This window comes from Magnolia sinica, chromosome 3 (genome assembly GCF_029962835.1).
Source record: "Magnolia sinica isolate HGM2019 chromosome 3, MsV1, whole genome shotgun sequence".
Lineage (NCBI taxonomy): Eukaryota > Viridiplantae > Streptophyta > Magnoliopsida > Magnoliales > Magnoliaceae > Magnolia > Magnolia sinica.
In genome coordinates this window covers 109,659,045-109,674,380 of record NC_080575.1, presented here as the reverse complement: position 1 = coordinate 109,674,380, position 15,336 = coordinate 109,659,045, and the positions used below count along the sequence as shown (strand labels likewise).

Below are 15,336 nucleotides of genomic sequence, written 5' to 3'. Positions count from 1 at the left end.
CCATCTGGAGGTTTCTATGGTGACACCATCTTCTCCAATGTTTCCCATTGTTCCATTTTGTGTGGCTCACCTGAGTAATGGATCAAGCTGTAATTTTGGGATCTAGGCCCAACATTGGTGACACATTTAATGGATGGGTTGGATGGAACTCACACATCACGGTGTGCCCATCATACGTTCGAACATATATGATCATTTCTTCCAGGGGATACAAATGAGGGAGAGACATCCTTCCCAATTTGTACATAATAGTCAGTTATGTGAGTCCCATCTCTTCTCAAACAGAGACAAGATTCCTTGATTCTCTCCTCAAGGTCCCTTTCAGTCAAGATCTAACCACACTCACCTCAGGCCCACTTCTCCAGATCTGGAGTGGATGGGAGAGTGACACGTCATTTGGGTCTGCTCAAGACCATCTGCATGGGAAGCTAATGGAATCCTTGTCACATGATGAAGCCCCAGATATTTATAATATTTAAAGAAAGAAAGAGAAAAAAACATGATAAAGCCCCAGATATTTATATATATGATATTAAAAAGAAGAAAGAAAATGAGGTCAGATGGGTTCTCACCCATGTGGGCTCAAGCCTTCCACACATGGTCTGCAAAATAGCCAACACAAACACTACAATTTTCTAATAGGATATACACACTACACATCAAGTGGGCCCCACGGTGTATGGATCCAGGATCCACCGTTGATGGACCGTGATCCAAAAATTTCCCAAATCCTAACATCCAATTCAATGCCAACCGTCTATTCGTGGGCCATTAGTATTGTCCTAGGCATGGTCCATCATTTGGGGCCAAACAGACCAATGGCTGGGATTACTTTCGGAAACTGAAAGCTCAAGCATACTACACACATCCTTAATCATACAATTCCTGATTTTCTAATGGCCCATCTCTATTTAATCCTCCCACATGTCCACCATCCTTATCTTATACATTCACCAAAAACCCATGTGTATAAAACAAATCTCATCCACCCAATGCACCCACATGGCCCACCACCTTCTAACAGTAAGTAAAATCACAAGCCAGCCCACCCCAACTCACTGCCTGGTTGTTTGAGCATCTTCCTCAAATCAAAATCCCAATCCAACACTGTCATGATCTAGTCAAATGAAAAAAACAGGAATCTATCACAGCACACATCTGGATCTTACATTGTCTTTGTTCTTTGACCACCATTAGACTTCTTTTCTATATAAACTCCAACCAAACAAGCTTTAAAATCTCAATTCTTTCTGATTGATATTGAATTGCATTTGATCAGATATAATTGCAATGGCTTTCCAAGATTTCACAAGAACGGGTGGTAGAAATCACTGCTAGAAGAATGCTAAAAGGTTTGAACCTGAAAAACCCGTCTCTTGTTAGTTAATGGCCTGTTTGGGTGCACCCCATAATTAAGATAGAATCAAATTCTGATCATTTGGACACGTTTGGCGCGTCCTACAAAATGTGCTAATGGGTCAGACCGATGATCTGCAATTGATGTACCATCCAAACAGGCCTTTGTTTATAATGACAGTGATTTTGTTCCAATGAGTTCTTATATTTTTTCTGGATTTTGTTTTCCGTAGGAGAGAAAGAACAGGAATGCGATGGATTCGAATTTGATAATGATGGGCTGGCATGTAAGGATCCTTTCACGATTTTGCTGACCAGAGCCAATAGTAGTAAGACCTGTTTCTACAGCAATCTGAACTTGAAGAATCTCAGAAACTTCTACCACCGGAAGAGAGATTGCCCACACACAGCGAAAGAAGATTGTATGGGTCACAACAAGGCCGAATCGGCGAATGTAAGCAGCAAAGTCCTGCCGATTTGTGATGCGGCGTTAGCGGGCGGCTCAACAGGCCCAGATTGCAGCAGCGATGCTTCGATGAACAGGAAGAGACGGGCAATTTCTCGAATGAAGGAGCTTTTGAGGTGGGCCGCGGTAGCGAAGTCTGATAAAGGAGGAATCAAGCGATGGAAGGTACGCTTTCTATATCTCTAAATGTGGCTTACATGTGCAAGATCCAGACCGTTCATCTGTTGTGTTTCTGTGGATGACCCATACCCAAAACACACAATCGTCGTCGGATGATCCTTGCCACTGATTACAAAATGTTCAAATCAGCGGCTAGGATTATCCAATTGAGATGATTTTTCATGTACAGCCAGTCCATGTTAATACTATACAGAAAAAAATAATCTGATATAATCTCCCAGTCCGAAATTTCGTGGGCCCCACACATGAAAGCCATTTGATCATACGATCAGATGGTTGTTGAATTCACATTCTCAGAGAAATTCAGTATACGATCTCTGACAGTTGGATCATATCCATTGAAGGTTTTACACTTCCGCAACAGAAGTGCACTCAAAGACTCGTTCGATGAAACGAGCTCGGGCTCGAGCAAGATCAGCTTCACATGGGATGTGGGCAGCTGTTCCACGGCGTCGGCATTATCTCCATTGTCACTGCCATCATCCTCGGCAAGTCGCCGGACGTCGACGACTCAGCATCTGGAATGCATCAGTGAGGAGATGTGGGTGGGCCCGAAAACTGAGGAATGCACGAGAATTGGGAATTGGATCACCACAGATTCTGAATGTAAGCTTCTTCCTCTTTAATCAATCTTCTCTGAAGTTAGGAATGAAATGAGATTTGTAGCTTTGCTATAATTTGCACGTACACCTTTACATGTGTCGTGCATGTATTGAAAATCTGAACCGTGAATCAGATGGGCCACCTTATGTAGATGACTTTGGCCAATGATCAGATCGATCAACTTTTCAGATGGGCCACACAGGTACGAGAAAGGATAGTCGATCTAAAAAATCTTAAGTGTCCACATGAAGCGTCTTTATTAGGCCTGCCTGATGAGTGGACTGGGCTGATTTTTGGGCCTTGGTCATCTACGTGATGGGCCCCACACATATCTTTGAGGTTGGCACGTGTGGGATCGTCAAAACTCTGAGATGATTGATAATGAACTGAGGTTAACTTGACATTGGTGAATGGACATGCAGTTGTGGTGCTAGAGCTCTGAAACGGACCGAAAGAAGGCTCTCTTTCAACCCAGTTAGAATCAGTTGGGCCCACCTCACAGGTGCCAGAAACTGCAGCGATCTATCCCTTTTGGGTCTTCTTCAAATATGTAATGAATGATACAAGGATCAGAAGCCATTAAATGGTGGGGCCCACCATTGATCTGAGTTGTAAGACGATGATGTGAATTCATCCTTTTTTTTTCCCTCTCTAACTTCTACAAGATTTTCATATTAAATCTCAAACGTACAACTGCGTTCGTTTCTTGGTTAACCGGCACTCACCTCTCCACTGTGGTCCCCACCAGATGGATGGTTTAGATCATCAGAACATGCAGACATGTGGCTCCAGTGGGAGTTGAAATTTCATGAAATAGTCCACCTGCTTCCACCTTTTTTAATGCGTTTCTGTGAAAGCATTGCGAAGCATGCAACTCCTGCACGACGCGCTGGACCTACTGCATCCATCTATTGGGAACAACCGTTTATGTGTTATTACTTAAAATCCATGATGATCGGATGATCCTGACCATTGATTTCTGACGTTCGGAGGGAGTTAATTAGAAAAAGTCAACAGCGCACAATCTATGGTAAAAGGATAACCAATCGACCGTGCGGATCATCTGTTGGCCATGAACTCTGCTCCGAGGCTGATCCATCATCGGTAAGTGGTCGTCTCACCTCAATCACGACTTAGACTCGAGCATCAATCGCCAATTACCATCCGTCGGATTAAAGAAGTAATTTGAGATTAACGGGCCTTATTAGTTGCCAAAGCTGATTAAAGACAAAGCGGACAAAAGCGATAAAAATATTGGGAAATGCACACCTGCGCACCAGTTCGTAGGGAACTGGTACGAACTTTTTTGAGAACCCAACATAAGTGATGTGGATCCAAAATCTGAATCGTTCATGTGAAGCAGCACCTCGTGAAAAACCCCAGGCGCAGGTCTCATTATTTTCATTTTAATGAATCTAAAGGAGGTGGTTGAGGCCCCTTTCCATCTCTCTAGCTTTTATTTTACTACGGTAGCCGGTGAATATATATATATATATATATATATATATATAGAGAGAGAGAGAGAGAGAGAGAGAGAGAGAGAGAGAGAGAGAGAGTCATGCTCACCGGCGCACCTACGCATGTGCGCCCCTTTTCACACGTGTCTGGGGTGTCTAATCTGAACGGTCCATGTGATGCGGAATCCCATGAAACCTTATGTGACAAATTTTAACCCTAATCTAAAAGTCTGTTGGGCCACAGCAAAGAGAAATGCAAATCAAGGGAAAAAAATTGTTTTTATTTTTTATGGCCTATCAAAGTTTTAAATCAAAGTAAAACTTGGGCCCAAGAAGTTTCACGAGGTGTTGCTTTACATGAACGGTTCAAATTTTGGATCCACGTCAAGTACGATGGATTCTCAAAAAAGTTCGCACCAGTTCCGTGCGAACTGGTGCACAGGTGAGCATATGTATATAATTTATTTATTTATTCCTTCCGGGTAAAAAAACTCCCCGTAGCGATTTCCCCTCTCAACGTCTACGATTTCTTCCTTCTCACCTAGTGTATCTCTCCACGAGCAACAATAAATCTATATGGGCCACCATGTGGTATGTGTGACATCCAATCCCTTTATCTGGCGCAATGTTGTATGATATCCATGGTTAAAAAAAAAGAAGCCAGACAATCATCTAAAGCGGGCCACACCAAAGGGAACAATGGGGATGGGATACTAACCGTAGGTTTCTATGTGGCCACCCTTGTGTTATGTCTTTCATCAAATCCGTTAATCAAGTTTTACTCACCAAGATGAAAATAAAATACAAACAAAACAAAAAAAACTCAATCCAGAAATCAGACGGGCCACACTGCAAGTACATAGAAGTTTTGGCGCAAATTTTCATTGTTCCCATCTGTGTGGCCCATCTAAGTTAGTTATCAGGCTGGTACTTCATATGTACGGTTAATATAAAATTTCTCATCTGATGGATGGAGTAAATTTTACATATGCAATATGTTGGGCCAACAGAGTAGATTTTACATATAGAACATGTTGGGCCTTTACAGATCGGGTCACCACCGGTTTAATGACCCATTTAAGCGTAATATAAAAGAATATGGATCTCTGCTTGCTACAAATAAAAAATTCTTGTTTGTTGCAATCTAATCTAATTGGGCCACGTCATCACAAAAAGCATTTAACCTGCAATGCTTGGCAATGTGATGGCCTTGGCCAATTACAATGTACGAAAACAAGATTTTTCTTTATTTAAAGCTGAGGATCCAGCTTTAATATTTCATAAGTAAAACGCCCATATGAGGTTATAATCAAGTGTAACTTTCATAAAACGCTTTAATCAAGTGTAACTCACCAGGGTGAAGCTAAGAGATAAAAAATGGTTTGATAAAAAACTACGGTAGGAGTAGGACAATTTTACGTTGTTCCTGTTGGTGTGGTCCAGTGAATTCTTTCTTATGCTGACCGTTTGTATGTACTGTACTAATAAGGTTTCTTACTCAATGGACGGAATAGATTTACACAATATTGTGGGCCCCAAGGAGCCCCCCAGGTTATAGCTGCACGGTGCCCACTGTGATTTCCATGTGGCATTCACTCCCTCCATCAGTTTCATCAGCTCCGTCAGTACATAAACCCGATAAGGATGCAGACCCAAAACTCAAGTGAGGCACGCTGTAGGAAATAGTGAGAATGGAATACCGACAGTTGAAACCTTTGTGGGGGGCTACGTTAGTTTTGGATCAGGCTAATATTTGTATTTTCAGTCAGGCTAATATTTGTATTTTCAGTCCATTCCAGTGAGTATAATCTTTGGCCGGTCTGGTTTAACACATAAACATTACAGTGGGCTCAGGTTAGTTTTTAACCATGAGTGTATGTGATTCCATCCACGTTGTTTTCCACCTTGTGGCCGACTTTTGGATCGGACTCATTTTTGGTCTTGTCCTAGTGAGGTGGTGAGAGTGATGGATGGAGAGGATTAAAAGGAAAAGTGGGTGGGTGGATTCTTCTCTTGGACAACCCAGATGATTGGTGTGGACTATCCATTAGGTCCAGCATGCATTGCATGTACTGCCGTGCAAATATCACACCGATTGGCCTCAAATATGAACAGTCAGGATCATTTCTAAAAACAAAGAAGATCTAACCAATAATTTGATCCATCTATTTAATAGCTCCATTCATGGATTACGTATAATTCTAAATATTCACTTCTCTTAGGCAATCCTGACCATCCCATCCATGGGTTGGAAAAAAGGATGGCTACATAAAAAAGGCCAAATCTCTAATGGATATGATCACCCGATCAGTCTTACTTTTGCATGATAGCCCTTGAAATGTGTTGTAAACCTAATGGACAGTTTAGATCAATTTACTGGACGGTCAGATTTACCCGATGCAAGTAGGAGTACTATAACTTATATGCATTGAGAGCACGGGAGTATTTCTTATTATTATTAATTTATTTTTATCTGTTGTTTTATTTTTCTGACTCAACTGGTTTTAGCAATTGCTAAAGCCGGTTAATCTCAAATTACTGTTTAATCCGACGGTTAGTAATTGGCGACTGACGCTTGAGCATAAACTCACGACTGTGGTTAGATGGCCTCCTATGAGTAATAATGCTCAGGCGATGGGTGGTCCGATCATGCTCCTGTTGCTGCATGCGGTCCCCATCCATCGGTGATGCATAAGGTATACAGAAAATGGAGGCGGATTACCTGCCTGCCATAGGCTTCCGCAGGAAGTTACAGTGCTGGAAAGCTAGATGAGGCCTTCCATCATGTTTGCTAGATGACATCCACACCGTACATCCGTTTTTCCAACTCATTTTAGGACTTAATACAAAAAATGAGACAGATCCAAAACTCAAGTGGATCACACAAGAGGAAACAGTGGGAAAGAAATGGCTATATCGTTGAAAGGATGAAATAAAAAAAGAAAGGATGAAATAAAAAAAAAAGAAACCTTAGCATTATATAAAACTTTCGTGATCATACGAATGTTTCCATGGTGGTCGTTCAATCCCCACCTTTTCCTCTCGTGTGGCCCACTTGAGTTTTGGGTCAGCCTCATTTTTGATTTCATGCTCTAAAATTAGCAGGCAAAACGGATGAACATGGTGGATTTCTCACAAACATCATGGAGAGCTTGATGAATACATCAAGGTCAGCCTCATTTTTGATTTCAGGGTCGAGATTCATGGACACGGTTTGGCTAGTGACGCTGCCACCAGCCTGGTGGCGAGTGGTCAGTGCTATGTGGACCCCAACATGATGTATGTGTTTTATCCATTCCGTCCATCTTTTTGAACCGTGTGGGACATCCTACGATCGGACGGTCATCCGTGCCCGGTGCTAAAGTAGCCAGATCTAGCCACTGGAGAATGCCACGTGTATGACGGAGCTGTAGATCCGTAATCTCGGTAGGATCACCCATCTTAAATATCTTCCACCCAAAAACTGAAAAATACAAACATCAAAATATTGCTGTAGTCCGCGGGCTACTGAAGTTAATTTGTACGTATTTAGTTGGGCCATGCGTATGTATGATCTGAACCGTTCGGTAAGGTTTGAATCATTATGAGTAGTCCAGTGGGGAGGAATGAGTTTCTAAGAATGATCCCAACGGTCCGATCAACGCTTCAAGTTCAGTTCTATTTTTGCAATGGCTAGGATGCTTATTTTGGCAAGTCTACCTCCCCTCGCTTGTATAACAAATACGCATACCTACCCTTCTTGATACGCGTTACTGTAGGTGGGTTAATTGCAGATTCCTCTGAACAAGAAATCACTATCTATTAATACCCTTGTCCTTCAGCAAATCATTGTTTTACTCTCATCTCACACGCTACTAGCTGGAGATCCATGTGGGGGATCATGGTACGTGTGAGTCATCCAACACGTCCAGCTGGATCAACCCAACATAAAAATGAGATGCCCTGGAAATCAAGACACAACTTTTATGTTGGGCACCACTTAAGTTAGGAGGGTCTAAATCTTGAGTGGACCATACTATTAAAAAAAGTTTGTGAATGATCATTAAAAGTTTCTTTAGGTCACAAAAGTTTTAAATCAAGCTAAAATTTATATTTCCCTATATCTGGTTCTTTTTTATTTTTACCCAATCAAGGGGTTGGACAACAAATAAATATTATGGATATATCATAATTGTTTCTTTGGATGTACTTATTTTTTTTTACACACTCACCGACACACCCCATACACTCCCCCACCCCATATGCACTCTCGAATCAGAGTTGTAACATAACTTATCTACTACTGAGCTATGAGTCCCACCTATAAATTTAGATGTATTTAATATTTGACACTGCATGTTAAAAATGACCTAAAAAAATGACTAGAAAAATGAATGAACAGAATGGATATACAAATCTTAACCCGCACCACCAATTGGGATGGCATCCGTAACACTCAAAGATATAAAATAAAAGGAGAAATTAGAGAGAGGGGTATGCATAATTTTCATATAAATAAGTTCAAATCTAACTAGCAACCCTTGCGTGGGCCACCAAATGAATTTGTGGCTTAAGTTCAACCAGAAAGAAAGAAGAAAAATACAAATGTATGTGCATGGATGAACGGTGTGGATATAATAAATACCTCATTGTGGACCATGTAACTTTGATCTCATTTGAACCGTTCGTACAACTGCTCGAGGAGCGTCGGCGCTCGTCTTCGCACGAGACGTACCTACGCCAGCTGTATAGCTGGTGTGTGGTACACTAGCCAATCCGCTCCCAGCTGTGGTTGTGTCTTCTCCGATAATTAACACCCGGGCCGGACGCGGATTAGATACTGACAGGTGGAGCAACGAGTCTGCTACTGAAGTGACGTCACCAAGTTCTGTAAGCCCACCATGATATATTTGTTGTATCTATACCGTTCACCCATTTTGAGAATGAGGTGAATAAAAAGCTGCAGTGAACCTCACCACATGAAACAGTGGGGAGAGTGATTACCACCGTTGAAACTATCCCAAGGCTCACCGTAATGTTTATTTGAAATCTAACCGGTTTAAAAGTTAAAAAAGACATGAAATAAGGGAAAACATAAATATCACCTTAGAACTTTTGTGTTTTTAACATGGGCGTGACCATCCCCGCTGTTTTCTGTGCTGGGTCCACGGGAGCTTTGGATTTAACAATTCTCTAGATATTTCCGGAAAATGATCTCTCCAAATGGACGGAAGGTGTGGATACAAAACATACATCATGGTGGGGCCCATGGCACTTGGTGATGTCACTTCAGTAGTGAGTTTCGCAACCCAACCTGTCCTGGAGCTGGTACTTGTGGCTTACATGATAAGAAACGGATTGGCTACTCCTGGGCAGTGGCTAGTGGTCGGTGCTCTGTGGACCCCAACTCAATGTATGTGTCTCATCCATGCTGTCCGTCCATTTTTTTCACATAATCTCATGCTATGAACCAAAAATTGAGGTGGATCAAAATCTCAAGTGGGCTACACAGTGTTGGTTAAACTCTCGCGAATAAAAGCTTATTGGATCTACAAAAGTTTTGGATTAAAATGATATTTGTTTTTTTGCCTTTATCCATATCTTTATAACCTAATTTATATGTTGGATGTAAAGTAAACATTATAGTGGGCATTAGGAAGTTTTTAATGGCATATGTGCAATCACTACTGTTTCCCATGGTGTGGTCCACTTGATATTTTAATGTCTCATTTATGAGATACATTATTAAAACGATGTGTAAAATTGGATGAACAGTGTGGATAAAAGACTTGGATCATGATGGGCCCACATAGCATTGACCAGTAGCAACCTGGCCAGTGGCAGTGTCACTAGCCAAATTGCGTTGGTCCTCCATAGAGGTGTAACTTGAAAAAGCTCGGCTCGAATTGGATTGAAATTATGTTCGAGCTGAGTCGAGCTAGTTTTAATGTCGAGTCTAAGCTGGACCTGGCTCAACTTGACTCGACTCAGTATTGAGTTCGGCTCAACTCAGTTAGACTCGAATCGACTTAGATCGATTTTTGAGTCAAGTATATATAGATTTTTTTTTTTTTTCTATTTTAAAACCCCTTAATTACCCATTCACCCAACCCTAACCTTAGCGGCCAACGCCCAAATCCTAACCCATTCGCCCAACCTTAACCTGTTCGCCCAAATCCCTTTGGCCGTTCATTTGCTCAAATCCAAATTAATTGTTCGATGGAATGACCCAACCAAGTGTCGACTTATGGCAAGGAAGGTATGTATGTGAAACAAATACCTTTTTTCTTGATTTTCATGTTGCCTATAAGTGTTTGATGAAATACTTGTAAAAACTAGTGCTGTGATTACAAACAGTGAGAATTTGAGATGAAGTTTATGTGTTTGTGAAAATGCTGCAGAGACGAACTCGGCTTAAACTGACCCAAGTTACTTACTGAACCAAGCTAAGTTGGCCATTCAGTCTAAAGACACAGCCGAGCCAAGTTTGTGCTGGGGTCGGCAAGTGGCCGAACCGAATCAAGCTATGCCAAGCTCGACTCGGATGGACTTGTGTACACCTCTAGACTCCTGCACGGTAGAAGTGACGATGCCGCTTCGTAAGAGACGGACGGTTGAACAATCAGGACACGTGGAAGCCTGAACGTGTATTGAAGACTGGATAAGAGACGGACGGTTGTCTAGGGGCTTTGTGGGCTCACCGCGATATATGTATTTTATCTACGTTGTCTACTCATTATTTTTACGGAAACGGATTGGCTACTCCCTGGCACCGGCCAATGGCTGCTGGTCTGTGCTCTGTGGGCCCACCATGATGTACGTGTTTCATCCAAGCCGTCCATCTATTTTTCTAGATCATTTTATGGTATGAAACTAAAAATTATTTATATAAAAATCTCAAGTGTACCACCTTAGAGGAAAAAGTGTTGAATGAGCATCGACCATTAAAAACTTTTGCTGGCCATAATAGTTTTGGATCAAGCTGATATTTGTTTTTTCCCTTCATCTGGGTCTGTATGTCCTAATCAACAGATTGGATGTTAAATAAATAGTACGGTGAGGGTTAGGATGATTTTAATGGTGGATATCCAGCCACTATTGATTTCCTGTGGTGGTCTATCTGAGATTTATAACCCTCTAATTTTTGTTGTAAATTTCCAAAATGATATTTAAAAAAGGATGAGCGTAGGACAGGTAAGCGACCCGACCTCAAATTTTCGACGTACACCCCGCTCAATAAGCTACAAGAGCAGGTGTAACAACCCTAAATTTTGGTACATTATTAAAAAACTAAATTAAATATTTAAAGATTTTATTTTTAAATAAAAAATAAAAACAAGTCAATAGTTGAGTTAGTAGTGAAATTTTTAGTTGAGAGAGAAGTTTAGGGATTGATTCTTAAAGTGGTAATAATAATTTTTTTATTAAATATCATAAAAAAAATTCAAATTTAGGATAAGGGAGGATATGCTCATCCTATCTTATGAGAATTTTCTTTAAAAGGGATACGGAAGGTTTCTGCATTAAAAAAAAAAAAGAGATAGAAAGCCTAAAGTAAAAGGAAGAGAAAATTCTAAGAAAGCTCGATCAGGTAAGTTTTAATCGTTAGATCTTTTTAACTTTTTATTATGTTGTTAATTTCTTCTTGATCTATACAATGGATGGCGTGGATCATCCACACCATCATTGTATAGGTGTGTAGAGTCAATTTTAATAAAGTGATGTTTTTATGATTTTGGTCTAATTAGTAATATTTTAGGAATAAATTAAATGGATGGAATCTGATTGTGCTAAGATAGATCTGTACGGATTATATGATCCTTAAGGCCAAAATATACAAGGGCCATAATTTTTAGATCAATCTAACAATCAGATAGGCCACATTAGTCAGATCTAAAAGGGTTTAATAAAGGAATCTTAGATTTTTTGCGAAAGTGTTGGTATCACTTGGCGTAGAAGGTCGAGATGGGCCATCGGTGTATGTGTGGTTAGATCCACACCATTCATCTAATGTGTAGAGACAAAACATGATAATACCTCAAGAATCTGAATGATCTGACCATCCGATGGACCACCTCGATCAAGTAATTATCATTCAATTTTATAATCTAAAAAAGGAGAAAAAAATAGAATAGAAATTTTAATTATTTGATTATTTTGGATCTGGCCACCTAGGATGTTAATCAGATGTGGGCCCCACCATGTAATAAAAACATATAAATAATAATGTTGTTGATATAACTGATAGGATTTCTGAATTCAAACCAACATAATTACCCTGTGGATTCTACACTACCAGACTCAGGTGAGTAACCCGACTTGTCTCATAATTTATTAAAATTAAAATAAATCATTATGGTTGTTTGATTGATTTACTGGTTTGAATATTTTGATATGATAATTGTACGATAAATTTATATGTGAATATTTTAATCAAGATAACTATGCCAAATATGAAAAATATGCATTTACATATCATCCTTCATTCATTACATTGCATAATGCATGGTCGATCCTAGGGGCCCTCCCTGGAAGAAATGTCGATCCTGGTAGAGCGTTATCAGATGCGGGCTATGCCCAAGCCTACCGAAAGGTGGAAGCCTACCCAACGGGTGGATGCGGGTTGACGACCTCCAACCCAAGCAGATGGACGATCATCCCATCTGATGCATTCATATATCATTTTACATTCATATCATTGTACATGTATTTATGTATTATTTTAATTGCTATGATTATGAACCATGCTGGGTTATATCACTAAGCCTGGCTAGCTTACATTTTTATTGATGGAAAAACCGTATAGAGGAGCCATTAGCAGATGATGTGACGCAAGAACCGAAAGGATCTACTGTACCTGAACACGACTTGCCTGAAACATGGCCATACTTATCCGAGGATGAAGTGGCGGCATTAGAAAATTTTTAATTATATGTTTTATTTTGTTAGCATAGTTTAATTAACGAATAATACATACTGACATTTATTTTGAAACTTTAAGCAATTATTTAGATTTATTTCTTTGTAATAATGTTAGTATGGAATAAATATCATTATATTATAATGGTATAATAAATGAATGATTTTAAGGTTTATTTTATTTTAAGAGTTGTCAAGATTTATATATGTTTAGTTGATTAGTGCTAAGTATTTGCATGTGTGATTGAGATTATAATGGACCTTATATTGAATATAATTATCATATCTGATTAAACTGATTAATGAATTAAATTAGTACACTTTGTGTACAAGTTATAAACTGAAACTCAGGTACAAAGGTGCACAATCTGTACCCGAATTTCGGAGCGTGACAGAGCCTGTTTCGCATTTTTCTGTATCATTTAAAAACTAAAAACAAAGGACAGACCAAAGGCTGAAGTAGTTCACATCACATCACACGAAATAAATAGTAAGCATTGAACGGTTATGGTTAGAAAACTTTTCAAAGGCCGTAGAAGTTTTGAATCAAGCTGGTATTTATGTGACCTCATGAACAGGCTGGATGGCAAATAAACATCACGGGCCCTAAGAACGTTTCAACGGTGGGCGTCACTGTCACCACTGTTTCCTGTAGTGTGGTCCAGTTTAGCCTTCAAATCTGCCTATTTTTGGTATTATCAACTGAAATGATCTGTCAAAATGGATGGACGGTGTGGATAAAATGCATGCATCACAGTGGGCCCCACAGAGCCCCTGCCACGACCGTCCGTCTCTGGCTCTTCCCACCTATATTTCAATCTCCTCTCTCTCTCTGTCTCTCTCTCTCTCCGATGGCTCACAGTCACAGACACCATGTATTACTATTTCCTTTCCTTGCCAAAGGCCATCTCATACCTTTCGTAGCATTAGCAAGGCTTCTCGAGCTAAAAACCAACTACGCCGTCACCATCATCACCACTCCATTCAACATACCAACCATCCAATCCTCCCTTCCCCCAACATCCACCATCCGCATCGCATCTCTCCCCTTCAACGGCTCCGATCATGGTCTCCCTCCTAACGTCGAAAACACCAACGCCCTGCCTTTCCATCTCGTCATCAACCTCTTGCAGGCCTTGGAAACTCTCCAGCCCTCCTTGGAACGCTTCATCTCCGACATCCATCGCGAAGATGGACACCCTCCTCTCTGCATAATCTCAGACATTTTCATGGGATGGACCGTCCAGATTGCAAACAAGCTAGACGTCTTCCATGCAGTATTCATCTCCTGTGGGGCATACGGTGGCGCCGCCTTATGCTCGCTTTGGCTTAATCTCCCGCATTGCCGAATTGACTCCGACGAATTCCAGATACCCGACTTTCCTGAAGCCGGCTACATCGACAGGTCCCAGCTATCCTACCATCTCCGGATCGCCGACCGCACGGACTCCTATTCTCTGTTCCTCCAAAGACAGCTTTCACTCACCTTGCGGTCAGATGGGTTTTTATTCAATACCGTGGAAGATCTGGAGACTGCTGGGTTGGGATATTTCAGTAGGAAAACGAATCGCCCCGTTTGGCCGGTTGGGCCCATTGCTTCTTTTCTAAGAAACAGAGAATGTGATTCAAATGAAGATGGAGTAATTTCTACAAATAATTGCATTGAATGGTTAAATCTCCACCATCCATCTTCAGTTCTTTATGTATGTTTCGGGTCTCAGAACACTATCTCTGCTTCTCAGATGATGCAGCTAGCTGTTGGACTGGAAGCGAGTGGCCAAAATTTCATTTGGGTCGTTAGGCCTCCACTCGGGTTCGACGTAAATGGGGATTTTAGAGTAGAATGGTTGCCGGAAGGATTTGAAGACCGAATTACGGAAAGAAATCAGGGGATTCTGGTGCAGAAATGGGCGCCTCAGACGGAGATACTGTCGCATGGGTCGACGGGTGCGTTCTTAAGCCATTGCGGGTGGAATTCGGTGGTGGAGAGTTTGAGTCGTGGGGTGCCCTTGATTGGATGGCCGTTGTCGGGCGAACAATTCTACAATTCAAAGATGATGGAGGAAGAGCTAGGTGTGTGCGCGGAGGTTGCGAGGGGGTTCGATTCAGAGGTTTCGGGGGAGAATGTGAAGAGGGTGATAGAGATGGTAATGGGTGGGAGTGATAGAGGAGAGGAGATGAGAAGGAAGGCTTTGGGAGTGAGAGAGATAATGGAGGAAGCTGTTAGAGAGGATGAAGGATTCAAGGGCTCTTCTGTTAAGATGATTGAGGAATTCATCAGCACTCTTTCCTCCATGAAGAAAACGGTACCATGACTCCCTCCTTTTATCTATGTAAATCAATGCTCTTCTTTCTTCTTCTTCTTCCTGTGGGCCC

The 15,336-nt window shown here is 41.0% G+C and overlaps 2 protein-coding genes across 2 annotated transcripts; both read left to right on the top strand.

Annotated features, from left to right (window-relative positions):
- Positions 1 to 698: 698 nt before the first annotated feature.
- Positions 699 to 3,367, top strand: LOC131238696 (uncharacterized). Its single transcript, XM_058236312.1, has 4 exons — positions 699 to 1,352; positions 1,590 to 1,987; positions 2,347 to 2,608; positions 3,028 to 3,367. The coding sequence occupies exons 1-4, from the start codon at positions 1,343 to 1,345 to the stop codon at positions 3,045 to 3,047; spliced, it is 690 nt and encodes a 229-aa protein (XP_058092295.1). The 5' UTR covers positions 699 to 1,342; the 3' UTR covers positions 3,048 to 3,367.
- Positions 3,368 to 13,811: 10,444 nt separating this feature from the next.
- Positions 13,812 to 15,336, top strand: LOC131239069 (UDP-glycosyltransferase 92A1-like). The gene has a single exon (XM_058236629.1). The coding sequence runs from the start codon at positions 13,812 to 13,814 to the stop codon at positions 15,273 to 15,275; it is 1,464 nt and encodes a 487-aa protein (XP_058092612.1). The 3' UTR covers positions 15,276 to 15,336.